Consider the following 25,865-nt stretch of genomic DNA (forward strand, 5'->3'; position numbering starts at 1 on the left):
TCTTTCTTTTTTCATCTCTTTCCTCTACATCTCTCTCACTTTTCTTCTTTTATAGACACACTCTCCCCTTCTGGCCTTTTCATGTCAGGGTTTAGGCCAAGAACATGTCGAACACTTCTCATCATTCTGAAAACTCATATCTTTTCTTGATTCCCGAGAAAACCCCTTCTTCTAGCTAGCATAAAGCCTGCCTGGATATAACGCCTAGAACAAATGTCATTTCGATTCGATCCTCTCCCCCACTCCACGAGAGGCGGTCCTCTAAGCCCTACTCCTCCATGGCCACATCCGCACCAGCATCGTCCCCCCACAGACCCTCCAGCTTGAACTCCTTAGCCCACTCGGTGACAATCTGCTTCTGGTCTGCCAGCGGCGCCCCCTCAGCAGCCGCGGCCGCAGCAGCCGACGCCGGCGCGGCGCCCTCGGCGACAACAGGCAGGACCGGCGCGTCGGTCCACCCCTGGATCCGGCCGTCCCGCCAGTCCGTCACGACCGTCATGGCCGCGGCCGCCAGGTTCGGCACGCCGCCGCGGCCGAGCCGGCCGCGCTTGCGCGCCACCTGCACGAGGAAGTCGGTCGTCGCGTCGCCGCTCTCCGGGTCCGCCAGCAGCGGCGGCAGGTCGTAGACGGCCGTCAGCTTGGCCGCGAGGTCCGGCGACGCGGCCAGGCGCCGGAGCAGCAGCGCGACGGCGGGCACGGGGTCGTCGATGTGCTTGGGCGGGACGGCGTTGAGCAGGACGAGGTGCGCCTGCGCCTCGGCCTTGTCCTTGGGCTTGAAGGTCGCGCTGCCGGCCGACGAGGTCGAGGGGAAGACGATGCCGGGGGAGTCGAGCAGCGTCAGCTTGCTGTCGATCTTGACGGTGCGGATGGCCGTCGTGACGCCGGCCTCTGCGCCCGCGGGGCACGCGGACTTGGAGCTGCTCCTGTTGTTGCCGAGCCTGGAGAGCAGGGCGTTGATGACGGAGGACTTGCCCACGTTGGGGTAGCCGATGACGCCCACGGAGATGGCGCGCTTGAGATTCCTTCCCGCGGCAAACGTCTTGAGAGCCTTGAACAGGGCTGAGCTCGTGCTCTGTACCGTCATGTCCCTGTGGTTGAAGGTGTGTGCGTTGGGAGCGGCATTGGACGCCCGCAGCGGGAGCGTAGGGAAGTACCTCCGCAGGTGGACGAGCCAGGCCCGCAGGACGGGCGGCGGGATCAGATCGATCTTGTTGAGGATCAAGATCAGCCTCTTGCCGCCCTCGGCGGCATCCATAACGGCACGCTCGACATCCCTCGAGCGCGTGCCCTCGGGGTCGCGCGCATCCAGGACGTAAAGGACGACATCTGCCTGCTCCACCACCTGCTTGAAGACCTTGTCGTAGGCTTTTCTTGACGTAGCCGTGCCCTGAACCTCGATAACACCATCCTCCTCGTCTTCCGAGTCGTCCTCGTCCATGTCGTCGCCGCTCTGCAGCTCGCGGTCGTACTTTTTCGCCGCCGCCCGCGCGCTGGCAATCAGCGCAGCCATGGGGTTCGACTCGTCGATATCAGAGCCATCCTCCTCCATGGCGTCGTCGTCGTCGATCTCAAAGTCCTCGCCGGCATCCTCGACGTCGTCCATCTCCTCGGCATCTCCATCGGCCAGCGCGCCCGTCTTTGCTGCCTTTGCCATCTCTTTCCTCCTCTGTGCCTCCTCCTGTTTCCTCATCTTGGTCTCCTCGATCTGGTGCAGAAGGCGCTCCTTGTAGGGAAACAGGTTGGGGATGCCCGGGTCCTTCTTGAGCTTCGACCTCCATTCTGGGTTCTTCTTGGCGAGCTTCTTCTGCTTTCTCTGCTTTGCGGCCGAGGCCTTCTCGATCTTGTGCCGGAGGCGGACGGGCGTCCGCTTGGACTTGGGCTCTGTAGAATCGGTCGGTTAGAGATTTGAAAAATTTTGCAACTGGACACCATGACAACTCACTCTTGGGCTTGTTGATCGAACCGGCCATTGTGAACAGTATCGCAAGGGCTGTCTGATCCTGTGATACTTCTTCTCAACGTCGCCTTCAATCCGTCTGGCGGGTGCAGAGGCGAGACAAAAGAGAATTTTGGCGGTGAAAATTGTCATAAAAAGCCACTTCCCCACATTTGCACCAGAAAAATCCCCCACTACAAAGCGAGATATCTGCTTATCAGCGATAACAAAGGGGTTAGGGTTATGTATGGGAGCTCATTATTCAGACCGCAGGCAAAAGCTTATTCCAATCTCTTATTGCGGCGCTAGACCACAGCAGGAAATTCCGGTGGGTTGAGTGAGAGAGTTTTGCTTGTTGCTCGGCGGTCTTTTGGTAGTAGGCGGGTTCGGAGTTGAGGTTGGCGGAATTGCCTGTTTCTGATGTTTTCGCCTCAAAAGTATCGTGAGTGTTTTTGGCTTTGGAGTAATCCCGGGTTCTGGCTCATTCACGGGAAGATACATAACTCAACGACACTCTCCTACGTTCAGCGAATAACGGTATTTGTTATTGGATTTATCTATTCTACTTCAAACAACAACTAGACAACAAGTTATACCCATCTCAACTGGGTGCAATTCGCCCAACTTACGAAGCCATGACTATCAACGAGCAAACGACGCCCGCCAGCGAGGCCGACTACAGCGCCCCGCCGGTCACCGCCACGTTTGAAGGCTTTCTCTTTGACATGGACGGCACCATCATCGACTCTACAGACGCAGTCGTCAAGCATTGGCACACGTAAGCTACCCGGACTCACGATCAAGGCTCGGTGTTGTGAGGCTCTGTCGCCATCACGAAGGAGGAGGAGAGTGGGATCACGGCGCTGACATGTGACAAATCTCGACTTGGGGGGAAACAGAGTCGGCAACGAGATAGGAGTACCGCCTGAAGTCATCCTCGAGACGTCCCACGGTCGGCGGAGTATAGACATTCTCAAAATCCTGGCGCCCGAGAAGGCGAACTGGGAGTGTAAGTCGATCTCTCTCTCTCTCCGCCACAAGCCACCATGTGCACTCGTCATCAATTCCTCATTCATCTCTACCCCTGAGATCGTCATTTCATTTCCTCGGACTGGACGGCCTGCGTCTCTCGCGGAGCCTTGACGCAAGGCGCCATGACTCTTGCTCGCGTCAGGCTCACACACGCGCACTTACACGCTTATCATCCGGAGCGGAGGTGACTCTCTTCATTTCCCGAACTCTTACCACTTCCATCCCTCCCAAGACAAGACGATTCGCCGAATTACGGCCCATGACAACTCCTGTAGCCACGATGTGGAACCTTCTTACCAAGTTCATACCAAGTGGGGGACAAGAACGGGCAAGGGAGAGGGCGTGTGCATTGCCGAAGCACAGAGAGCGAGAGCCGCATCAAAGAGGACCCCCCCTTCCCAAAAAACAAAGAGGCCTTTCCGCCGGGGTACAACATCCCGGGGATAGGGGTCTAGGTACGCAGAGGCTCAGCTGCATACTAGACAGCTTAGGCAACGCCACGGAGCCCAAAGTCATGAGCAATTTGCCCTTTTGTTAGGGGGGGAAGACAAACCGTGCAGCCATCATATTGCCACACGCACGACCTCCCTCCCCTTGACGGAGAAGGAACTCAAGTGCAAAAAAAAGAAAATTACAACATGAAACTAACGCAATGACGTCTCCCCCAATCAAACAGACGTGCGCCGCATGGAGGCCGTCCTCCCCAAGCTCTACGGCAAGGACGCCGTCGAGATCCCCGGCGCAAGGGCGCTGCTCGACGCGCTGATCCACAGCACCAGCAGCAGCAGCAGCAGCAGCCGCAGTAATAACGGCGGCGGCGGCGGCGGCGCGGCAGCCCCCTGGGCCATCGTGACCTCGGGCACCGAGCCCCTCGTGCACGGCTGGCTGGGCGTGCTGGGCCTGCCCGAGCCCGAGCACCTCATCTCGGCCGAGTCCGTCGAGAACGGCAAGCCCGACCCGGCCTGCTACCTGCTGGGCCTCGACAGGCTCGAGCACCCGCGGGACCGCGCGGCCAGCGTGCTCGTGCTCGAGGACAGCCCCGCGGGCATCCGGGCCGGCAAGGCCGCGGGCTGCAGGGTGCTGGGCCTGGTCACGAGCCACACGGCCGAGCAGGTCGCCAGCGCGGAGCCGGACTGGATCGTGCAGGACCTGAGGTCGGTGCGCGTGGTCGAGAGCAAGGGGGGAGCCGTGACGTTGGAGTTCTCCAACGGCCTCGTTGCCAAGGGCCAATGACACCCCCACCGCTCGAGAGGGAGGCCAGCGGAGAGGGAGGTGTGAAGGAGGAAACGCGAAATTAGAAGCGATAGGCACAAAGGAGTCTCAGAATCCGGAGACGAGAGTCGTCAGCGTGCGTGTAGGTAATCTTGAATAGAAGCGTCGTTCTTTCCCCTAGATTCGGCATGAAGCCGTCTTGTCTCCAGCAGGCAGTCCGGCGCGGTGCCAGCAGTGTCGACTGTGGGCACTAGATATGCATCCCTTGCGTAGCGGGAAATGAGATAAGGTCCTGCAGGAGCAAGAGGCACGACCTGCAAGCCACGGGCCTGTTGTAGCGCGCGACATGCCTCCAAGCGAGGCTGCTAAGTGGTCCGGAAAAAGCAAGGAGATGCAAGCAGCAGGAGTAACTTGGAGTGTTGTTGAAGACTCCCCAGGCCCGTCAATCTCATCCCATCTCATCTTGCAGCATCCTCCCCACGCGCCGGTCACCCTCGTCCCCCAGAGGCGTGATTGTCAGACACTGCACGCGAGACAGGCGGAGCTGGGAAAAAAAGTAAAAGAAAGCAGCTTTGCTTTTTTCCTGTCTCTCTTGCAGCCTGAGACCTGATGTCAGCAGCCTCAACTCCCGCGTGGGAACACCTCCCCCGAAATGAAGCTGAGCCACCCCTTCAATGCGCATGATCTGTTCGTCCAAGACTTCTTGGAACAAAAAAGCAAAGAAGTAAACCAACTCACGAACTGTCTTGTCCTCTCTTGCTCATCTCCCCTAGTCATGCCACTGCCTGAGAGGCGGGACCTAAAAGAGAGAGAGAGAGAGAGAGAGAGAGAGAGAGAGCAAATAGTACAGGGTCGCTGCAACGAGAGAGTACCTCCCGGATGCCAACTTCCTTCTCTTTGGAGCACCGCGCGCCATGCACGCCGAGAGGCAGACCAGGAGCACAACCCGGTCAATATGCCGCTGTCAGCGCCGTCGTTCGACGAGGATCCCCTGGCCACGGGAGAAAAGACCTAGTTGTGTGCACCTAACCAGTTAGGAAGGAGAAGCTGCAGCTGTAGGTTAGTAGGTTAGTTACTCCGTCCCTGAGCGGAGCTTAACCCTACCGCGTTTGAGGGGGGAAAAGAGGGCAAAAAAGCAAGTTCACTGTTCACCTCAAGCTTCGACGCGCGGACGTGTCCGGGGAGAGAGCGGCCTAGTCTGATCGAGACCGCCGTCGAACAAAATCGTCCCCCCGCCCCGGAAAGATAGGAAAAACCCACTCTGCCAGCGGAGTACCTCGAGCCAGCAAAGCAAGATACATCCCGGACATCTGCATTTTCTCCCCCATCGACAATTTATTTTCGTGAAGATGCCCACATGTGGGAATTGGCCGGGGCTGAGGAGAAGCTGTCCATTGGTGTGGTTTTTGGGTTGCGTGCTAGGCTGTGTTCGCTCACGGGAAATAAAAAAAAGGTAAAATAAAAAGGTAGGAAGGAGGAGGTGTGCGCGTCTCGCACGTAGCGCCTTGTCTACAACGGATCAGCAGCCAGCCACTTACAAGACTACAAATCCAAAACGGCAGTTTGGCTTGGTAGGGGAGGCCTAGACGTCCAAGGCCAAGCTCGACTTATCACCGCTACCTATCTCCCTCGTGCTTTGACTTTTTTCGCATTTTGTCATTGCTGACCGTGATGATGATAGGCGTGCGACAGCGAGGCGTCCACCGTTTCGAGGCTTGAGCTTTTCTTGTCCGCCGCCATGGCGCCATTTAGTCGCTCGTGATTACGGGTAAGGGAGTTGAGCTACGTTGAGCTACCCAGGTCTCCAAGTCCAAACGAGTTCAGCCTAGTCAACTAGAAAACGCCTCCTCATATGCCATATTTGTGCTTTGCGTCTCGTACCTGCATACGGAAAAGGCAACTGTTGCGCACTTGTTGAAAGCTCATTCGTGGGCCCCAACCCTCTGAGCATCACTTGCAAGGTACCCGATCAAGTCGTGCGACGATAACACAAAGCATCGCAAGTGTCTTATCTCGGATCACCAAGAGCCGGGCCTTCGGTGGCATTTTGATATCCAGGGATCTTACCCGTGTAATGCCCCGTTGCCTTGTGAGGCCCGAGGGCTGAGGTGCGGTAACACCAGGCCTTGTGCAGGCGTCTCTCCCGGGTCCATGGGTGCGGCAAGAGATCCTGCTGTGCATGACAGTTTTGTCCCTTGTGCATACCTATCACCATGGGAGATCGCCCGAGCAGACCTTGTCAAACCAGAAATGCGCGATTCGGGAAGCCGCCCCCCCCCCCCCCTTGCTCGACTGTTGCACCGCTGCTTCGGCCTGGATGTAAGGTCCCGCCCGGTGCTAGTTCCTCAGGAGAGGCGTGAGCCCAGCACGTTGGGAAGCAGGCGGGAAAGGAGAGACAAGGCTATTCTCGTCCGCCGCCACAAGGGACAATTGGGTTTTGGTTTACGTACCCCCCCCTCTCTCAACATCTCCAAGTCCGGCCCTGGAGACACCTCCTAGCCCTCCTCAACTAACTTAGGACGGCCAGATTGCAACGCTCTCTGGGACCGGTTGCGGCTTCGAGACGACGACGATAAGTGGCTTTGCCCGCCTTGCTCAACTAATGCGGCTAGCCTTCGTGACATGCGACGGTCGTTACATAGGGACGTTCGCGTATTCGCATTCGTGAGGTACCGCCATGTAGTTCGAGCCGTGCGGCAGCCGTCGTTCCAAAAAGTAAAAGTTGATCGACCGCCACCGGCAGACTGGTCGGCGACTTGAGTAACGCCAAACCTGTCGTTCCTGCATAGGCTCTGTGCCTAGTCATCTCCCTTGGTGCCCGATGCAGCTCTTGGGGCAAAGACACCCGTCATCCGCTCCCAGCAAGCGAGAAAGAAGAAGAAAAAAAAGCCCCTTTCTGTCGTCACTCGTCGACAAAGAAAACGGGCCTCGACGTCACCGCGCGCAGGTGTTTCGCGTGTTTGTGTGCTTAAGTAACCAAACAGAAAATGTGAGACATCAGAGAGGCACTATTGAAGTGCACTTGAGCTAACCCACCAAACGGCGCCGAGCAGGCGGGTGTCGTTCACCGGACCATAGCATTCGCCCAACTAGACGCGACGTCTTTTGTTGGTGTGTGTGTGGCCTCAGAGGCAGGCAGAGAGATTGGCGAGAAACGGCCCTTATTCGGGCTTGGTGGTGGCGACCTCGGCCGGAGGAGGAGGTGGTGGTCGCGGGTGCGCGAGGCGGGTACGGGGATAGAGCGGTTGAGGCTTCAAAACTCTCTCCCAGAGGAGGGGGAGGACAACACCCATGGGATTTTGACATCTACTTTGTGGGTGTGAGAGGGGAGGAAGTTGCCGTTGTTGAGAAACTAGACCTTGGGATGGCCAAACAGCTTTCTCGTGGCGTCGCCCTAGGACCGTATCAGCAAACGGTAAAAGTGGGATCGACCTCCTCGTCCTCTACGCTACACCAGCTAAGCCAGGACCTTCTCCTCCTTCTTCTCCTCCTTGAAGAAAAAGCCGGTACGGGCGTGGGGAGCTAAGCAACGACGAAGGATGCGTGGCCTCGCTCGTGTTCTCCCATGCCTCCTTACGTGATGCAGGAGCAACAAAACCGGAACCGCGATGTGTTGGTGCAGGCAAGGATGGAGCAACTCGACATTGACATTGCAAATAAAACCGGGTCCTCCCTGATCTCGATCTTGGATTGCGGCGATCACCAGAGTCCTGGGCAATTGGCGGTAAATGCCCGATGGGAAATGGAAGGCTGAGGTTGCATTGGGATCGGGTCAAAGGCGGCGCGGGTGCTTGCCTCTTGGCTTTCCGCATCAGAATCAAAACAACCCCCCTGGAAGAAGACGATCCAAATTGTTTATGTTGGGGGATCGACAAGATCAAAGCGGGCTTGGGAAGATCTTCACCCTCAGCGGCCCTGTCTCCCAATGCGGCAACAGGGGCGTGACCAGAGGCCAATCGGACCCGCCTAATAACATTTTTACTGCAAGCATCCTTACCTATCTCTCTTTCAACTTGCATCATAGGACCTCTCATCGCCGACGGCCAAGAAGCAGCTGAATGTCCATCACTTCGCTTGATAGGGAAGTTGTTGCTTGCTCGGTGCATTGCTCCGTTCAACCAGACTAAAGCGACGCTCTCGTTTTCGGACAAGACTGGCGTCAAGCCTGTAACAAGTAGCCCCGCGCTCAGGCGCACGTCGGCAACCTGTGATTGGCCGCCTCGGGATGGGGGGGAAGAGTCAGCTCTTCTGAATCAAGGCCGAGATCGCCCGGAATGCGGCTCCAAGCGAGAGCAGAGAGGTATGCGGGAAGTGTCTCTCCTATTTCTGGGTGCCGAGGGCCGCCGCTCTTCACTGAGTAATAAGGTTCCTGAGGCGCCGCTCAGCTACGCAAGAAGTTGGCAGGTAGCTTTCGCGAGGGAGAGGATGATGTGGTTGCCTTTGGTGATTATTAAACGAACGTGGATCGACCTTGAGGTCAAGCGCCCTTTGGCGGAGGGAGAGGCCCATCTTGGAGTTGCAATTTGAGCAAAGTCTAACCAAGGGCTGGGCTTTGGGCTGGCTGGGGCGGAAATGCCGTGGTCATGTCGCGCCCCTCCTGGTTGATCAGCCGCTCTAGTACGGCCGTGAAAATGGACGCATAGAAGTTGAGTCTGCACCGCTCGAGGCGCGCAGAGGGGCCATTTGTTGACTGTCTCTTCTCTTGGCCTGGCTTCCTCTGACGATGCACCGCGAAGTGAACAGAGACCAGCATCAGCGCACAGAGAGTACCCTTGGCCGGAAAGCTTAGCGTGACTTGGGGGGTACATGGCCGAAATAAAGCGCTTGGGAGAGAAAAGTAGCAGCAATGTACCGCCCTCTGCCATGCTGGGGCCCTTTTAGCCCTTCTGATGCAGGGGTGGTCCGACCACTGGCGCCCTAGGGCGCGCCGGGGCTGGTCACTACACGTGGCTGCGCGGGCCAAAGACTGGCCTCTAATCTCCTGCGCTGGGAGGAGGATGCTGGAGGATTGGGCGAGGGGACGAGGATGGCCGCCCATGTGCACCAGCCCAGCACCGAGCTGGGATCCATGCAGGTGGGAACGCCGGCGCCAAACTCAGGGCGGGGATAGCAGGGCCCTCCACTTATTCCCTGTGGGGGCCCCTAGCTGCCCTTCTAAAAAGGCGGACCATCACAGTGGGATTTGTCGATTTGGAAAAGGGGATTTTTTATCTCTCTGAGAAACTGTGACCCAGCACTTCTGACTCCTGAGGTCCTCTCTCGAGATTCGTCGGAAGAGTGGATCTGCAGGGGGGCGAAGTCCTGACGTATCGCGCGATAATCTTGCGATAACTTGGGGTCCGTGCTTCATCACTCTGCAGTCCGTCCAAAGCGGTTCCTTTCCCCTTTCCAGAAATCCCCAAGCTCTGCAGAAAACGTGACTCGATCCTAAGGATCAGATAACCTCGGAGGACCCATCAGAATGGCTTGGCTGTCCTAAAGATTCCGAGAAGAGGCGCGACATAGGTGCTCAGGATCATTGTGGGTACAGAACAAGAGTAAGAGCAAAGCAAAGCTGTCTTTTTTCCGTTGACAATCTCGTGAGGTATGCGCGCGCGGGAAGTAGACAACCGGTTTGGCCTGTCACCCGCACTTCGTTGTGCCATCGCGGCCGCTAAGAGCCAGAAATTCGAAGAGGGTGTGTGATAGTGGTTGTCGGCGCTTGCAACGTCGAGGTGGTTTCCCGCCAGGTGGACAGCGAGTTGGGCTAAGGAACCTCTTGTCTCCCCAGAGGTTCTCGTCAGACTGTCAACGAAGGGTGTGTAGGTCATAGCTTATTTTGACCAAAGAAAATAGCCAAATCTGATGATACTTTGCTTTTTTTCCGGTCTCGTTTCGATGGAGTGAGATGATGCCTATTTCTCCCAATTCCAAATGACAAGATTCAGTAACTTGACAAGGGGCCGTTATCGCAAGTTCCATAGCACGGCACTTTCACGCCACACTGGTCCCCTGGATGCCAAGCATGAGCTGTGACAGGCATTTGTTGGGAGGCAGACCAAGGCACTGGGCTGCGGGACGTAGGTACGCCGAACCCGGCCTCGGGTGGTGCGCCAGTGTGAAGGACCCTCGGGACAGGTAGTTACAAGTAGTTGCTGTAGGTATTCTGGGCGCTCTCGCACACCACGTGCTAACCGTATTGGGATGGTTTGGCGAGATTCTAGACCAGTCCCACAGCTTTGGGGACTGCCTTGCTGGGCTGTGAAGCTACGGAGGTGCCAAACTGCCCGACAGCCTTGCACCCAACTTTCGAGCGTCGTGTTCGGTCTCAGCCACGGGCTTCACGATCCGCGTTTTACCAAGTCGGCGGGTCAAGGCAAAAGCCGGTGATTTTGGTCTTTGGCGTCATAGCCTCGGCCCCGGAATCCGCGAATACAGTACTTTTGCATACGTAACGTAACCCAAGTCCCAGGAAGACGGCTGCTCGAGTCAGGACGTCGGCGTTTCCAGGGTTCTGGAACCCTTCTAGCGCTGGGCGCCGTCCCAGAGCCGACTTGCCCGTGACACTGGCGATACCGTTTGGCCAAAATCAGATCCACTTGTCGTATGTTTTTTAAAGAACGGCATTCTAGCTTGAGTACACGCGGAAAGCGGTGCAGTGTGTCATTCCGCGTGCATCGTGAGCTTCATTTTTGGATCCAACATCCAGCAAGCTGTGCTCTGTCATGGTTGCCGTACTTTAGCGAGATGAGGGGCGATGCAGTAGCCCGCCTCCAAGCCTGGGTTCAGCTAGCTACGAAGTACTTGTTCAAGCCTCGAGCATAGCAGTCGTACGCTGCCCAATAGGCAGGTCATTTTCAACCCCTGTGCAATCACGTCGACGTCACACATCTTTGAAGTCTCTTTGGTGCTGTTTGATGATTGTGATGCCCGAATGTGAGACCCCGCTAGCAATGGCAACGACTGGTGTTATCGAACTTTGTTCGCGACGAAAAGGGTAAGACTGTGGGGGATGGGCGAGTGACAGGAGCAAACATCAATAGTTTGGCGATTTGATAGCTATCAAGATCACTGGCGTCATACCAAGAGCCCGTTGGTCAACCGTCCGTCAACGGCTGCGAGGCTCGGCCGGGCGCGAGGCTTGGAAAACACGCCACTTTCCATCGCAGTGAGTTTATTGAACACGAAGCTCTAGGCTTTTGCCATTCAAGCCATCCCGCTAAGGGCAGAAAGCCTCGCGGCGAGGTGGAAGTACTTTACCAGCCTGTTGGAATCCTTAGCGAAGCCGTGGTCAGCCGGGCGTTGCTACCTGGTGGTTACCGCCCGTCAGGGCCCGCTTCTGCCCTAAATTTCCAGCCGTCTCTGAGCTAGAGCCTTCAGCCCGAACAAACCCAGCTGGCTGTACGAAGTATGGCATCTTCGGTGATTTCGGCTCACGAAAATTTCCTTCGGGTCGTATCCATTCGCCGGGCTTGTTCCAGACCCTGAATAACGGCGCGTGCGGACAACAGCCGCGTGGAGAGTTTTTGCCTCTCCCCACGAGGGCGCGCGTGCCGGATGCTTGCTCAACGAACAAGCTCGAAAAAAAAAATCGTATTTTCGATGTCGAGTAGACTTTTCCCATGTGACCATGGGATCCTTTTTTCTTTCTTTCTGCGGGTCTGGGGGTTACGACGTGTCTCGGGGACTCCCAGACGACCGAAATGGAGCAATAAGGACAAGCAAAAGATGATATCACAGCCTTCTCCAAGGTCTCGACCGTTCCAACAAAGCCTGAAAATGGATTGCTTCGAGCTAGACAAGGGTCCATCTCCAGCTGAAGCCCGTACCACCAAAACATTTCGATGCCCTGTCCGGAATTTGCTGTTTCCGGCGGTTTCCAACTGCATAGGGCACTTTGGCGTGGGGAGCATGCGGCTGTGCCCAATCAGGAGAGGATGATCGACAAGTCCAGGCGACCTCATCTGCCTCATTTGGGAGAACCAGTCCGCTGGGATGCCACGCTAAAAAGCAAGCTCTCCACTTTGTCATCATCTTGAAAACACCCACCTATCGGCAGATCAAAGCGATAGGAGGGAAAGCATCCTCTAGATATACCTCATTTTGCGTTTGCTTCTCGGCGTCGTCACAGGCTTGCGAATGATGATCAGGGCTGAAGGAGCTTGGGTACCTCTGCATGTCCCGACTGGCAGGTATGCTGAGAATACAAGCCAATACCCAGCTAGGCAGCATTCCGTGAACTGTAGCACTGCTCAGAACATCAATCGAAAAGCATGAAGTCTTTCTTTGTCCAGTTGCGTATGCGACTGCGTTGTCAAGATTGCATTTTAGGGATAGAACCCGGGCCGCCTTAGCCTCTTTTGACAATTTCTTGCGACTGGTTGACCTGCATGGGTGCTGGTGTCGGCCTTACCATGGTTGGAAATCGACGTGCATAAAAGTACTGTTGCAAGGGTCGTCCTTGTATGACCTAAGCCAGTGTCGTCTGCTCGAGGGCTATCGCGGTTGACAGGTAGCCGCCATCCTCATCGAGTTCCCGTGCACACTGAATTGCAATGAGTGGCCTTGCAAAGTTTCTCTCCTTGCTCTCTGGGGGATAGGTCGGTAGACTACTCCTTAGGTACCGTTCCTTAGTAATGGCGGGTGACGGCTAAGGATACGACCTTGTGAGGGAGAGCGCGCATGCATGTCGTCGGGGGCGCTTTCAACCAATCTCCAGCAGCGCCCGTCCTCTCCTTTGCGCCCTCCAAGGTGACCATATGTCCATGTGTGAAGAGGGGCAACGTAGGTTTCTCGGGCTTTGAGACATGACAGAAATAGAAGCAATTGCTACAGCGGCGGACGCGGTGCGACGCTGTGGCGTGAGACCACTCACAGCCGACCATCAGTGACCCCTCCCCGGCCGGTCATGCGCGTCAATGGCTCGGGCCCGGTCGACGCATTTCGTCCCCTCTAGAAGAGCAAGAGATGGTGCCACCAAAGGGGAAGCAAAGCCGTTGATGCATGCTGCGCACCGGCCGCGAAGTGTGCTGGCCAGCTGAACCTGCCTGCCCCGAACCCAAACTGCATATGCACGCACAATGGTGGGGGTCCCGACTTGCCTCCGGACACTGCTTGGAGTTCTGGGCGTCGTGGGTTGAAACCGTGCTCGCGATGTTTCCAGGGGGGCAACGATAATTCTCAGAATCAGAATTCAAACTAGTGAACACAAATCAGGCCTTGCCGGAAGCTGGACTCTCGCTGCTTAAGCAGGGCATTTTTGTCTTGTCTGAACATCTAGCACCAAGTCTTCGCGGCGAGATGCCCGCATTAGCCATCGAGTTCTTAGAGGAGCTTTCCCTGACGAGTTGGGCTCTGACTGATGATTTGTGGTGTCCTCTAGTAGTGCGCAGCATCAGCCGTCTTGGCAGAACACCTCCAGTGCAAGTAAGGTTGTCAGCTTTTTGATACGATTGGCTTTTTCAGTGGGAGCCATTTGTTGGAGGGCATCGTTCAGGCGCGATCGAAGATGCCGGGACCCTCTCATTAGTTGCTTTCACCCAGGCCATCTCATTCCAAGAATGGTCTGAACTTTAAGGCCCGATGAAGGTTGGCGAGAGAGACAGTGACGTTTATGGCTTTTCGTGCAGTGCCAGCTTCTGAATCGAGTGACCGTGAAACAGCTATTGAGCAAATAGCAAGCTGATCTTGGTTGTTTGGTGGCATATGTGGCAGAGTGCGGGCTGGGTGCGAATCAGAGCAATCAGTAAGCGAAATGGCCCACCTGGGACCTCCGCAGTAGGTGCAAACCTACCTGGTGGATGTGCACTGGGATTGAGAGGAGCCTAACCAGGTACCGCATGATGTGCATCCCATATGCAATCCCTCTGACTTCTTGTGGCAGCTGTCATGTCATGGCACAGTGACCCCAGCATTCCGTCCCAACCCTGCAGGTTCTAGACGACACAGAGGAAAGAGGATACTGATCGGGTGCTTGGCAAAAACTTTGCGGCTTCTCGTCTTGGTGAGAGTCTTCGAGCATGACGCCCGCATGACTGGATTTACTCTTCCTCAGTGACTGAATGATTAGCTCCAATCGGCATCCTCCGATGAATGCTCTCGCCGACTCGAGGTACAACGTGTCGCTGAAGTTGTTCTGCTGGGACGCACTGGTCCCCAGCGGTGGCATTGGCGCCTTCTGGTAGTGGATTGGGTCCAGTCCTTCTCGCTGGGACGCCGAGGCGACTAGAGGACGAGGGGACTAGGCGAAAATTCAATCTGTTCCTGGATTCGCGAGGAGCGAGCGGGGCGGTCCCTCGGGTTGTGTCTGAGACACCTGCGGAAACGAGGAAAGTGGAAAAGAGGAGAATGTTCAACGTTGCGCATGCCAGAAGCACGTTGGCTGGGGTGCTCGGCTGCGTGAAGATTGGGCTGTCTCGTCATTCTCGTCATCGCTCATCTTTTCCATGCCGAGAGGGGGTGGGCAGGAGGAACAAGGGGACGGTTGTGCGAGGGGATATTTTGATTGCTCGAGGGTGTCAATCTCAATCTTGATAACTAACACGCTGTCTTGACCTGAGAGCACAGGGAGAAGGAGGGGCTGGTGTCAAAAAAAAGTCCACGGGGCCGTTCTTTCCTCCCCTTGGGCAGGGGCACAATGGATTTGATGCCTCCACCAGCGCCCTGGCCTGCCCGCGAAGGTTCCCCTTTGGTCCCTCCTTCTCATTTCCCAGCGCTCCTGAGCGTGGAAAGGCTCCAAGGTTCCATTTTGTCACCGTGTCTGCAGTGACTCTGCAGTGACTCTGCACCAAATCCAGGCCTAGATCCTGAAGATGAGCCCGCCCGCGCGAAGCCGATTCCGCCTTAGTTGACCTATCTACTGAACTTTGCTCAAGCGGTCCTCACGCGCTATTTGCTCCCAGGTCAGGACGGAGCTTGCCATTTTTTGCAATTAACTCTTTGCCTTTGCACACCGTCCGTCCAGTACGGTAAACGAGGTCCGGGAGGCCAGACCCAGGCCCGTCCCAAACCTCTTCGAGGTCAGACATTGACGACAGAAAGATGCCCTTTTCGTCTTTTCTCGGCCGTGTTGGTGCTGCTCTAGCTCCGTCCTCCGGCCTTCTGCCGCATGGGAGAAAAAGTACCTCGCGGGGGACCTTGAAAACCCCGCTAGGAGGTAGCATCAGCCAGCTTCCAGGTATTCCCCCCCACCCCCCCCCCCCCCCCCCCCATTAGCGTCCTACTCCACTGTTTCCTGCCGCGATCTCTTCTAGGTGCACGCACCACCGAGCAGGCCGAGGACAGGGAGAGTGAGGCCAGGAAGAACAGTCCACATCAGTGGCCATGCGTCTCTGCCGCTTTGTCCGTCTCCCCCTGCGCAAATCAGTCCATCCTGAGCTGTCCGTCCAAGAAGCCGTTCCTTTGGTTCCGTCAGCGCCTCTGTCTAGCGCTGATTGCCAACGCGTGTGTTGCAGCTCGCGCTGCGAGAGGGCCAAGGCTTTTTACCTCTCTCCCCTTTCTCGCAGTGCTTTGCTCATTTCCAGTGTGCACGCCCTGCATTGATGTCGCGCGCGATGTCTTGCTGTCACCCACTCGAGTCTCGGCGTCCCTATTCCTTTGCTTTTCCCTGCTCTCTTGCCGCCCTGGCTATTCATTTCTGGGTAGGTGGCTCGCCCATCACATCGTCATCTCTTGGAAAGTACTGGGCATGCCCTGTAGTGTTGAGTACTCTGTAAGGTTTGTAAATTGTAGGTACAGGTACAGGTAGTCAAGGTATGTACTGGAGCAAGCGAATTCAGCCCTCTCAGGTACCTCTTTGGGCCAAGGTTAGGGTGACACACCCAGCCCGGCCCCCGAGGACATGGGTCGCTCCAAGGGCACTACGGTAGGTACCTTTCTTCTTCTTTTCGTTCGGATGGGCGCTAGGTACACGACCTTGCGACGGCCGCCATCCCATCATCCACCCATCCATCCACATCAACCTCCACCACCATCCCATCCCATCCTCTCCCATCCCTCCTTTGTCGCTCGTCTCTACTCAAGGCCCGCACATACGTACAGGGGGGGCGGCCGGGCTCCTCTCCCCAAACCCTGTCTCCCATCAGGGGGATCCACACAGCGCAGAGGCGGGCCAAGCCATTGCAAGGTCCGCCCCTGTCACTTTTTTTCGTCCACATGCTCTCACAAAGCTCCGGATCTCTGGACAGCAACCCGGGATGACACTAGGCGGAGGGAGGTACTGAACACGGTACACGCCTGGACGGCTGTCTTTGTATTGTGCTCGCAGCCCGCCAGGTAGCTGCAAGTAACTATCGCTCTACATCTGGGTTACCCACCTTGTGCTGGACCAGGGGCGCATTGGCTCAACTCGCACAAGCCCCCATCTTCTCTCGTCTTTTCCTCTTCTCGACCAGAGTATCTTCCCGTCCGCTGTCGCTGTCTTTCACTCTAGGTACTTGGCTCGGCTGAAGGGGCTAGCTTCGACGGCACCTACCTACCTGTCTGCTCCGTCTCTTGGACCTGTCCTCCACCCTGGTCCATCCCGGTCTCCCTGGTCCGTCTTGTCCTGTCCCATACCTCCCGGTACCTACCTGACCACAAGGCTAGGCACTCATAGAGAGGACCACACACGCCGCCGTCTTGACGACGATGCACCGAGAGATCCCAGGAGTACTTCATCTACTCCACACCCCCCCATCCCTTCCTTTCCTCTCCCGCTTGCTCGATCTTTCGTTCTTGTCGAAACAACTAGACGTTTGGCTTGACAGACGCGATCTACTCCTCGCGAAGAGTTCATCTGCATAGTCCTGTCTCAGCTGGTCGTACGCGACCAAAGGGCTCTCCTCCCATCCCTCTCGGAGGCCGTCACTTTTATACCAAAAGGATCCCCGGCTCTTGAACCTGCCCGCGTCCTCGATCCCATTCCTCGGAGCCTCGACCTTGTCGACCCATACATTCGTTCAGCAAGACCCTCGTCTTTGCTCAGTCTTTTGGCCTTCCTTGCAGTCCGACCTTCAGTCATTCTTTCAACCACCCCGTCGAGCCAAAGTGCCTTTTCTTTCCACTCTTTCCTACTCTCGCGAAGAAACCGTCGTCTTTCGTTGACATTGTTTGACCCGGAGTTCCATGCCCATCCGAACACCTCGCTATCCAGCAACCTGCCTCGCCCATCACATCGTTAGCCATGGATTACCTCACCTTGTACCGCAGCGGCTATCGACCGAACTACAACATGCAGTCCTTCAGTGCCCCTCCATCCCATCCCGGATATCCATTCCCTTACTCCAATGAGCAATTGTATATGTTTGCTCAGCTTCAGCAACAACAGCGTGCCATGATGGGCCCGAGGGATATGCAACACGCAAAGCAGCCCGAACCGAAGCCTAGACTCGCCAAGGACGAGGTCGAGCTTCTCGAGAGGGAATTTCGAAAGAACCCTAAGCCGACCAGCGGCCGGAAGCGGGAGATTGCCGATCTCTTGAAGGTCGAGCATCCCAGGATAAATGTATTTCCAAGCCCAGCCACCTGGACTCAAGGGCGTCGCTAATTATCCATAGAACTGGTTCCAAAACCGCCGTGCCAAAGAGAAGCAAATGAGGAAGTCGAGGGAGTTCGAAGCTCAACAGTCAGCGGACGGAGTTGCCTCAGGTGCCAGCTCGCCTGATGGCCAAGACCAGCACAATGTGAGCGAGTACTACGGCCTCAGCAACCACAGCCAGCCGCTACAGGCTTCGTCAGCCGCCTTCCCAGACACCGGTGATGCAAGCCGCTCTGTCGATGACGAGGAAGAGGAGGATGATGATGAGGACTTGACTCTTGCCCCCAGCATGTCGTTGGAGGAGGGTGCTCCTAGTTCTGAAGGTGATGCTCAAGAGATGGCTGAAGATCAGTACCTGTCGCCGGAGTCGCTCCCCTTCCAGCCCGTCCATCCACACCCGGCTATGCTGGGCACTCCCTTCTCTATACCGTCTCAGTCATCTGGCATGATGGCCTGCAGCATGTCTGGCGGTCATCTCTCGATCCCGACCTTTGACGCTTCGAATGGTCCGGTGCAAGGCCTCGATGCTTTTGGAGACTTTGCCAATGTTGTCGCGGCTGGATCTCTCTCCGGCTCTGTGTCTCCCGTTCCATGCCTTCCGTCCCAGGACCTGGGAGATGCGCAGAACGAGCTGTTCACCGGCAATATCAATATCGAGCACCCTTCCCCCCGGTCGATGTCTCACCAATCCTCGCCAGACTCGACAGATATGCGCTTCAAGTCTCCCCCTCCACCTTCGAACATTGCGTCTCGACGAAACCGTGGCATCCCAGCCCAGCTTAGCACAACAGCGCTGCGAAGCTATTCGTACGGACCCAAAACTGGAATGGATATGGTTCGGCGTTCTGACGCTGCCAGTCCGATGCGGCGCATTGTCTCGGCGACTGGTACCATGCCCTGCAGGATTCAAAAGCCCTCTCTGAACATCCAGGCGCCGAGGTCTCCCATGTATTATGAGCGAACAAAGGAGGCACTGATGCGATCTCTTCAGCAGAGTGCTCGGTCTCCTGTCATGGCCTCTATGCCCACCACGCTGTCTCCTGTGACTCCCAGCGACCACCCTTTCCAAGGCCAGCAGACCGCAAGGGAGACCACTGTGTCGTCAAGTGCATCGGATGATGAGCAGCGATACACCTTGGGTCCTTCTGTTCAGCCCAATCCCTTCTTCAGCAGGATGGAGTCGACTCTCAAGACTCCTCCCGGAACCCCGGGCCTTGCTCGAGTCTACTCTGAGCAGGTCTTGGGCCTCGATTCGGCGTGGAACTACGTGCCCCAGGATGAGCCTCTGGTCACTCCGGGACTGGGCAGCTTCGGTTCGGAGGAGTTCGCCATGGCCTCGTCGGCACCGACCTATGTTGTCAACAGCCAACCGGCCACTCCATCTTTCGCCCCGACCATGGGCCCGAGTTATTTTGCTTGGGGGTCCAACAACGCCGAGTACACCTTCCCGAGTGCTTCGTACGTTGGTAGTGATGCGTCGATGAGGGGTTCGCCTCTCGCTTCCAAGTCGAGCCACATCCAGTTCACGCCCAACATCACCCCTTCGGATTTTGGCAGTGAGAACTGATCCTTGCTTTCATCGGTCTCGGCAAATTGTAATATTCACCCACGCTCCTTCTAGTTGCAAACCGATAGGGTCCCGGAAAAGCGTCGATTTGTATACATGACTGTCGTCGGTCATGGAGTCATTGTATCAACAGCCAGTCATTCTCTACAACCACAATTAGCATCAACATTCGACAACGACAACCGCCACCGCCCTCAACCAACCAACAAGCAACATCAACAGCAAACCATCATTTAATGTAATGAGTACAAGAAGGGAAAATAACAAGGATCGAGGAAAGGCAGGGGACATTGGTATATAAGGATGGTGATGGCGGAAAGACGGAATACCCAGAGGGGAAGAGATAAGACTCCCAACCTGTCTTTTCCTCCCCGTTATTTGGTTTTGCTTTTCTTTTGATCTCTGGTCATTGCTTGTACACCTTCGGCGTCGATGAAAGTGGCTTTTCTTTTTTCTTTTTCTTTTTGTATATTCCGGTGTTGGTCTGAGCGTGCAGCACACTGTCTTTGGACATCTTTGGAACGAAAGGGTATCGTTTTGGTTTGGAGTATACCAACGCATGGATGGGTTCGATAGACAAAGGGAGGCGGATGTCTTCTTACGTACCGTCAAACGAAAGGCGGATGAGATGATAGAACGAGTATAGCAATCAAACATGCTCAACACAAGGCCGAGAGGCTTCCAGGTTCGCGCATTTGGATCGTGATGTTCTCTCGTCGCCTCGGGCAAGAAGCGAAAATATGGTCGAGTTGGATGGCACCGTCGAGCAAGAGACTGGGAAGGATACCTGGGGGTGTCGAAGGTTTATCATCGAGGTCCGGTTAAACAAAATTTGGGTGGGAAGATGGGGAGGAGGCTCTCGTCCCTCGATATGCTTTGGCTCGCTACCAGACTTCCCGATGGTGAGGTCCGCCCGGTCTCCGAATATATTGCACTCTGCATATAGCCGGGTCCGCCAGAGTCACATTGCCCAGCCGCTTCGGGTTGCCGCCTATGTTGGGTTTCGGGTTCCGAACTTCGTTGTTTCATCACCGCCATTTGGGACCTTTTTTGTTGGTCGAAAATCTGCAAGGGGCCGTCGTCGTCAGGGACTCGAAAGGTTGCGTGCATGGGTGCGCCAGCAATACAATATGTATGCGCGACATTTCACCTTTATCCCCCCCTCCCCTTCCCCTCTCTCTCTGTCTCTCTGAAGAACTCGCGAAGAGAAAAAGAGGGGGTGCGGCTTGCTCTTCGTGACTCGCGCTGGCGCGGCCGCGTGCTGGTCTCCAGTATTGTGTCTCACTTCCCTCTCTCATATCTTGTTCTGCATTCCACATGGCTGTTCTGGCGCGGCGCCGTCCTAACCCACCGCACCAGTCCCCCAGCATTCCTTGCTGACCGACCCAGCTCCAAGAAGGCATTTTAGACTTTAGGCCGTGCGCGCGGGCTCGTGGCCGTCTCTTTGGCTCCCCTTGGCATCCTCTGTGTCTTGGGTGCATCGCCGATCTGGGGTTGTTGGTGAAGAGCTGTCAAAGCCACGGCACATGAGTGACCCCTGGTCAAGAAAAGGGGATGCGCGGAAGATGCCGCTGGGACAGAAAAGTCAAATCTTCCCTCGGGAGAGGCATTTTGACAGCTTCCTAACAGGACCGAGTGATGGTCAGGTTAGTTGATGGACTGCTAGCAGAAGTCCTTGACTATCCATCACCCATCGGTTCTAGGTGGTGGGACAGCCCTTCCGAGTTCCAGGGCAAGGATATGACAAGGATATTTTGATTGATACACATTGATGTAGCTCCTGATGAACTTCCGTCAACTATCCTGATCGCTCACTTGCCTCGGTGATTCTGTACAAAAAGCAAGTAGGCGGGGTCCCTGCCCTACGTGACACAAACACCAGTATGACTGTACTTGTGCCTCAAGCCCTCAACTGATCGACCAACTCTCGTTCCTCAACAAACTTCTCGACCTCAATTGCTCACGCCCTTGGTCTCGAACGCTAATTGGTATCATTGCGTGCCATATGTTCCATTGGTCTCATCGAATCCATTGATTTTCATCAGCCTTGGGAACGCAACGAGCACAACGAACGGCACTCACAAATACTTCAACATGGCCGAGAAAAAGGCGGACGCCCTGGCAGCTGGCATGCTCTGGGGAGGGGGAGGTGGTTCGGAGGTTCGAATGTCTCGGGACACAGGCATCGGATGCAGGATACTGACCTCACGGTGCGCAGGTGCCATGGATCCTCTCATGAACAAAGTACAATGCCTCCATCCAGTACGACAAGACTCTTTACAAAAGAAAGATATCCTTGGATCGATTGCTTTTGCCAGGGCCAACTCAAAGGCTGGCATCATCAGCAAAAGACGAATTTCAGGCGATTGAGCGTGGTCTGCTCCAGGTGATGGAAGAATGGAAGCAGGGAACTTTCGCCATCATGCCGCGGACTCGTTGGAGCTTCTGCGGGGCAAGTCGGGGCGTTCTTTCGGTCAAACGGCCGGGTTGATGATGGTGAGTTCTCATATTAGCATCTCAGCTAGTTGCCTTGGCTTCAAGGGTGACTAGGAGCGTGTCAAGAGTAGCTACTGACTGACTGTTCATCTGGTAGAGTGAAAGGCTTGCCGACCTGCTATAACAAAGATCTCTAGGAGCCGTGGGTGCTTATGCTGGATTCCGTTCAGACTATCTCGGACAGTCTAGGCATAGCTAATGGGGTCATTGCTACCTTGAAGGTGCGGCCAGAGCAGATGGAGGCTGCTCTGGACAAAACGATGCTGGCCACTGATGTCGCAGAGTGGCTGGTGAGGAAGGGATGTCCGTTCAGAGAGGCTCACCACATCTCTGGACGCGTCGTTGTACTGTCTGAAAAGCCGGACATTTCGATGGACAAGCTGACCCTTGAGCAACTGCAAGCCATTGATTCTCGGTTCACAGCAGACATGGTGGAGGCATTCGAATATGAATCGAGTGTCGAGGCGAAATCCTCTGGGGGCGGTACCAGTCGATCGAGCGTGCTGGAGCAGATCCAGATACTCAGGGCCATGTTGGATTTGATAGCCTGGTGCAGGATGCGGCGGGAGCAAGGAAATCTGGGACGGACATGGATGGTTGAGTTTCTTGAGAATCGGCAGTCAAGATGCCGACTTGCTGCCAATAGGAATACGAAGATGATGTCTGTCCAAACGAGCTAGGCACAAGGCATCGCAAGGGGATAGACATTAGAAGGCTGCCGCTGTTCCCCTTTAGGAGCTTATGCAGTACCTATGCTAGAATGAGAGTCTAAGAACTGTATCGATACCTCCATACCCAGGCAGTTCTGCCAAATAAAAAAAACAGTACTTAAGACTCCTTCCACATCCCCAGCCTCCGACAAACACACACACACACACACACACACACACACACACACAAAGCACCCTTCCTCGGAAGACAGACACATTGCCATAGCAGAGCAAAAAGTAGGTCAGAGCGCGCCGACAGACTCGGCCGGCAGGCGCCGGACGTGCCGCACCAACCGCCAGTCCGGCGCCGGGTGCCTGATGATCTCGCCGTCCTCCTTTTCCCTCTCGGGCAGCGCCGCCACCGCCACCTCGTCCCCGCCGGCGCTGCTCTGCCACGACTTGAAGTACGACCACTCCTCGAAGAAGGTCTCGCCGCGCGGGCTGCGCGTGTCGTGCCCGATGCGCCGCTCCAGCACGACCCGGACCTCGGTCAGGGCCGACGCCGGCGGCGTCGCTATGGGCGTCGTCTCGACGGGGGCGGCGGCGGCGACGTCGCGCTCGTGCCGCAGGAGCACCTCGGCGGCCCACTTGTCGACGAGGTCCTCGAGCTTGCGCTTGTCGTCGGGATGGCGGTACTGGCTGAACTCGACGGAGAGGAGCCTGAGGCGGGAGAGGGGGGCTATGATGTCTGGGACGGCGTCCTGTACGTTGGTGAGTGGGGGTTAGCGTTCTGCCCCTTTTTTTTTTCTTTTTTTTTTTTTTTGATAAACAGCTACGTAGAGCAAGGGAGACAATTGGAGGGATGGGAAACCCGCTCCGCGGGGTTGAGGGTTGGAAAAAAGGAAAGGGGGGGAGTGGCAAACCTTGTCCGGGAGCCTCAGAGCGAGGTGCAGCTCCTCCAAGCCCGCCCCGAGGGCCGGGATGTTCTCGGTCCACTTCATCAGGTTGACGTAGCCCCGCTCCGGCCGGAGGCTGAGCCGCCGCCACTCCTTCTTCTGCAAGACCGCGGGCGCCTCCTTGAGCATTCGCGTCGACGTCAGCCGCACGGTCAGCTCGGCCAGCCCGCTGCCGCTGCCGCTGCCGCCGCCCGGGCGCGGGCGCGCCGCGTGGACGTGCTCGACGAGGGCGAGGGTGTCCTGGCGCAGGCGCGTGACGGCCAGGGCCTCGAGGTTCACGGCGGCGCGCAGGTGGCGCGCGGCGCCGGGGCTGGCCTCGGCCTCCTGGCTGAGGTGGTCGTGCAGGGCGAGGCGGCGCAGGCGGGACGGGTCCGTCAGCGACGAGAAGTCGACGCCGGCGAAGTCGTCGACGGCGAGCTCGCGCAGGCGCAGCGGCGGCTCGTCGGCGCGGTCGACTCTGCCCGAGGAGGAGGAGGAGGAGGAGGAGGCGCGGCCCTCGGCGACGAGGCTCATGACCCGGGCCCAGAAGAGCCGGACGTCCTCGACGTAGGCGGGCTGGCGGCGCGACAGGTAGAACATCGGGTCGAGGGCCTCGGCCGAGCCGTGGACGCGCAGCGCCCGCAGGCGGCCGCGCGAGGCCAGGATGATGGACGCGGTGGCCTCGGCGTCCATGCTCGCGGGCCCCACGAGGGTCAGGCTGCGCAGGCTGGCGAGCCGGAGGTGCTGCAGCAGGCTGCTCGTCCACTGCGGCGGCCGGTGCACGAGGACCTGGCGCGGGAACTGGACGACGGCGAGGGACGACAGCGCGCCGGCGGCGCGGAGCCGCTTCAGCACGGCCGACCTCGTCTTTCTGTGCCGTGCGGTTAGCCTGGTTGTTCTTGAAAGTTCTGTGCGAGCCTCCGAGAGAGAGAGAAAAAAAAAAAAAAAAAAGGGAAGGGGTTGGCAGAAAACTCACTTCTTCATTGCGATGGGCCACGACGCGTTGGCGTGGCGGCCGTGGTACGTCTCGAGGGTGAGGCTGACGAGCCGCTGGTCAAAGTCGGACTCGAGCAGCCGCTTACCCGGGTACCTGTCTTTCTTGTTGGTGGTCGGCCACCGGAAGCTCATGTGCCTCCACAGGATGGGTCTGAAGAGCTCCCGGAAGAGCTTCGAGACCCGACACAGCACGGCGAGCTCGTGCGGGTAGAAGAACCCGGCGATGGCAGTCCATATCTCCAACGGAAGGGCGTCAAAGTCTAGAGTCACGCTCGCTCCCTCCATGGTCTGGTCTAGAGTAGAAGACGATACTGTCTGCCTGTTTTGTCATGAAGGTCACCGTCTGGTTTGATAACGGCGGCTGTCGTCGAGGTCTTGAGCTGAGCACATAGCAATGAGTTTACTGGAGAGACAAGGTCGCACAGCCCGGGCCATACACTTTGGAGCTGAGGGCTGTTTGACGATGACTTAACAACAACAGTTGTCCCTTCAGACCAGCTGCATCTGCGGTCCCGTGCAGTTGGTCGTGGTGGTAGAAGAGACATTTTCAGCTCAAGGCAACAATAGCATGCCAAGACGATCCAGCCTCTTTTGGAGTCAAGCTGGTAGGGCTAGTTAAATCACGGACCCCTGTCCGGGTATCGCGAGCTTAGATTCAGACGGTTTGATAACAGACGATACCTGATGATGGAGCTTAAATTTAAGCCTGGTGCCTTTATAAGTCTTTGGAACTCTGTAAAGGCTCATATTCAACTAATGAGGATTGGAAGAGAGATGTCTGGATCTTACAAAGGCTTCACCATAGCAAGAGGTCCATCTGTGCTCATGTTAGCCTTGCATGATGCCCACATTTGCCTCTGCATCGAGTTTGTTCGAGACAACCTTGTAGATCGATGTCTTTCTATTGATACCCGAGATATCAGCAACTGTGACCCAGATTCATCTTCAACTCCTCCATCTCAGACTCAGCTGAAGTATGGACGGGCGTCTCTTCATACGTATTCGCACGACTTGAGGAGAAGAGGGGACCCTGAGTGCCCACCTAACTACATAGGTAACTAGCTACCCCACACACCAATGCATCGCTATCAAGTCACACATGCCTCCCCCAGAAACCGCTAACAAGGTCCCGCGCCCCACACGAGGTTCTCCCCCTCCCCCATAACGTCATGCAGGATTGCTGCGCTCCGCCTGTCAGCGTCATGGCTCGCACGACTCAGTTCCAGTTCCTTACTGCCTGACTGCCTGCCCATGAACTAAACTGCACGGTGGCATTGTGCCTCGAACGATCCGAGTTACGAAGGCACGTAGCCCTTATCGAAGGACGTTTGCCCTGACTAGTGTAAGAATGGATGATGTCTTCCAATGAGTGGTGGTCTCGCAATGGCAGGTAATCAATGGGCTGGCCTTTGCCCGGCAGGCCAGACGAGACATCAGACCACTGCTCTCTGCAAGCGCTCAAGGGGTTGTGGCATCTGCGGGGTACTGCAGCTTGCCATGCAGCTTGTACTTGGCCCCCCAGCCAGGGATTAGTCGTCGTAAATCA

General features: G+C 56.5%; 4 protein-coding genes across 4 annotated transcripts; 3 read left to right on the forward strand and 1 right to left on the reverse strand.

Annotated features, from left to right (window-relative positions):
- Positions 1 to 268: 268 nt before the first annotated feature.
- On the reverse strand, positions 269 to 1,970 carry E0L32_003649 (uncharacterized protein; the record flags this gene model as incomplete). The annotated part of the gene is made up of 2 exons (XM_031137972.1): positions 269 to 1,881; positions 1,943 to 1,970. 2 exons carry the CDS (start codon positions 1,968 to 1,970, stop codon positions 269 to 271), a joined length of 1,641 nt encoding a protein of 546 aa, XP_030998419.1.
- A 601-nt stretch (positions 1,971 to 2,571) lies between these two features.
- On the forward strand, positions 2,572 to 4,201 carry E0L32_003650 (uncharacterized protein; the record flags this gene model as incomplete). Its single annotated transcript, XM_031137974.1, has 3 exons — positions 2,572 to 2,714; positions 2,836 to 2,945; positions 3,645 to 4,201. The coding sequence occupies 3 exons, from the start codon at positions 2,572 to 2,574 to the stop codon at positions 4,199 to 4,201; spliced, it is 810 nt and encodes a 269-aa protein (XP_030998420.1).
- Positions 4,202 to 17,321: 13,120 nt separating this feature from the next.
- On the forward strand, positions 17,322 to 19,242 carry E0L32_003651 (uncharacterized protein; the record flags this gene model as incomplete). Its single annotated transcript, XM_031137975.1, has 2 exons — positions 17,322 to 17,642; positions 17,695 to 19,242. The coding sequence occupies 2 exons, from the start codon at positions 17,322 to 17,324 to the stop codon at positions 19,240 to 19,242; spliced, it is 1,869 nt and encodes a 622-aa protein (XP_030998421.1).
- Positions 19,243 to 21,336: 2,094 nt separating this feature from the next.
- Positions 21,337 to 24,211, forward strand: E0L32_003652 (uncharacterized protein; the record flags this gene model as incomplete). Its single annotated transcript, XM_031137976.1, has 4 exons — positions 21,337 to 21,486; positions 21,876 to 22,221; positions 22,641 to 23,159; positions 23,229 to 24,211. 4 exons carry the CDS (start codon positions 21,337 to 21,339, stop codon positions 24,209 to 24,211), a joined length of 1,998 nt encoding a protein of 665 aa, XP_030998422.1.
- Positions 24,212 to 25,865: the final 1,654 nt, after the last annotated feature.

Source organism: Thyridium curvatum, assembly GCF_004353045.1.
Source record: "Thyridium curvatum strain D216 chromosome Unknown NODE_16_length_530760_cov_82.129700, whole genome shotgun sequence".
NCBI lineage: Eukaryota > Fungi > Ascomycota > Sordariomycetes > Thyridiales > Thyridiaceae > Thyridium > Thyridium curvatum.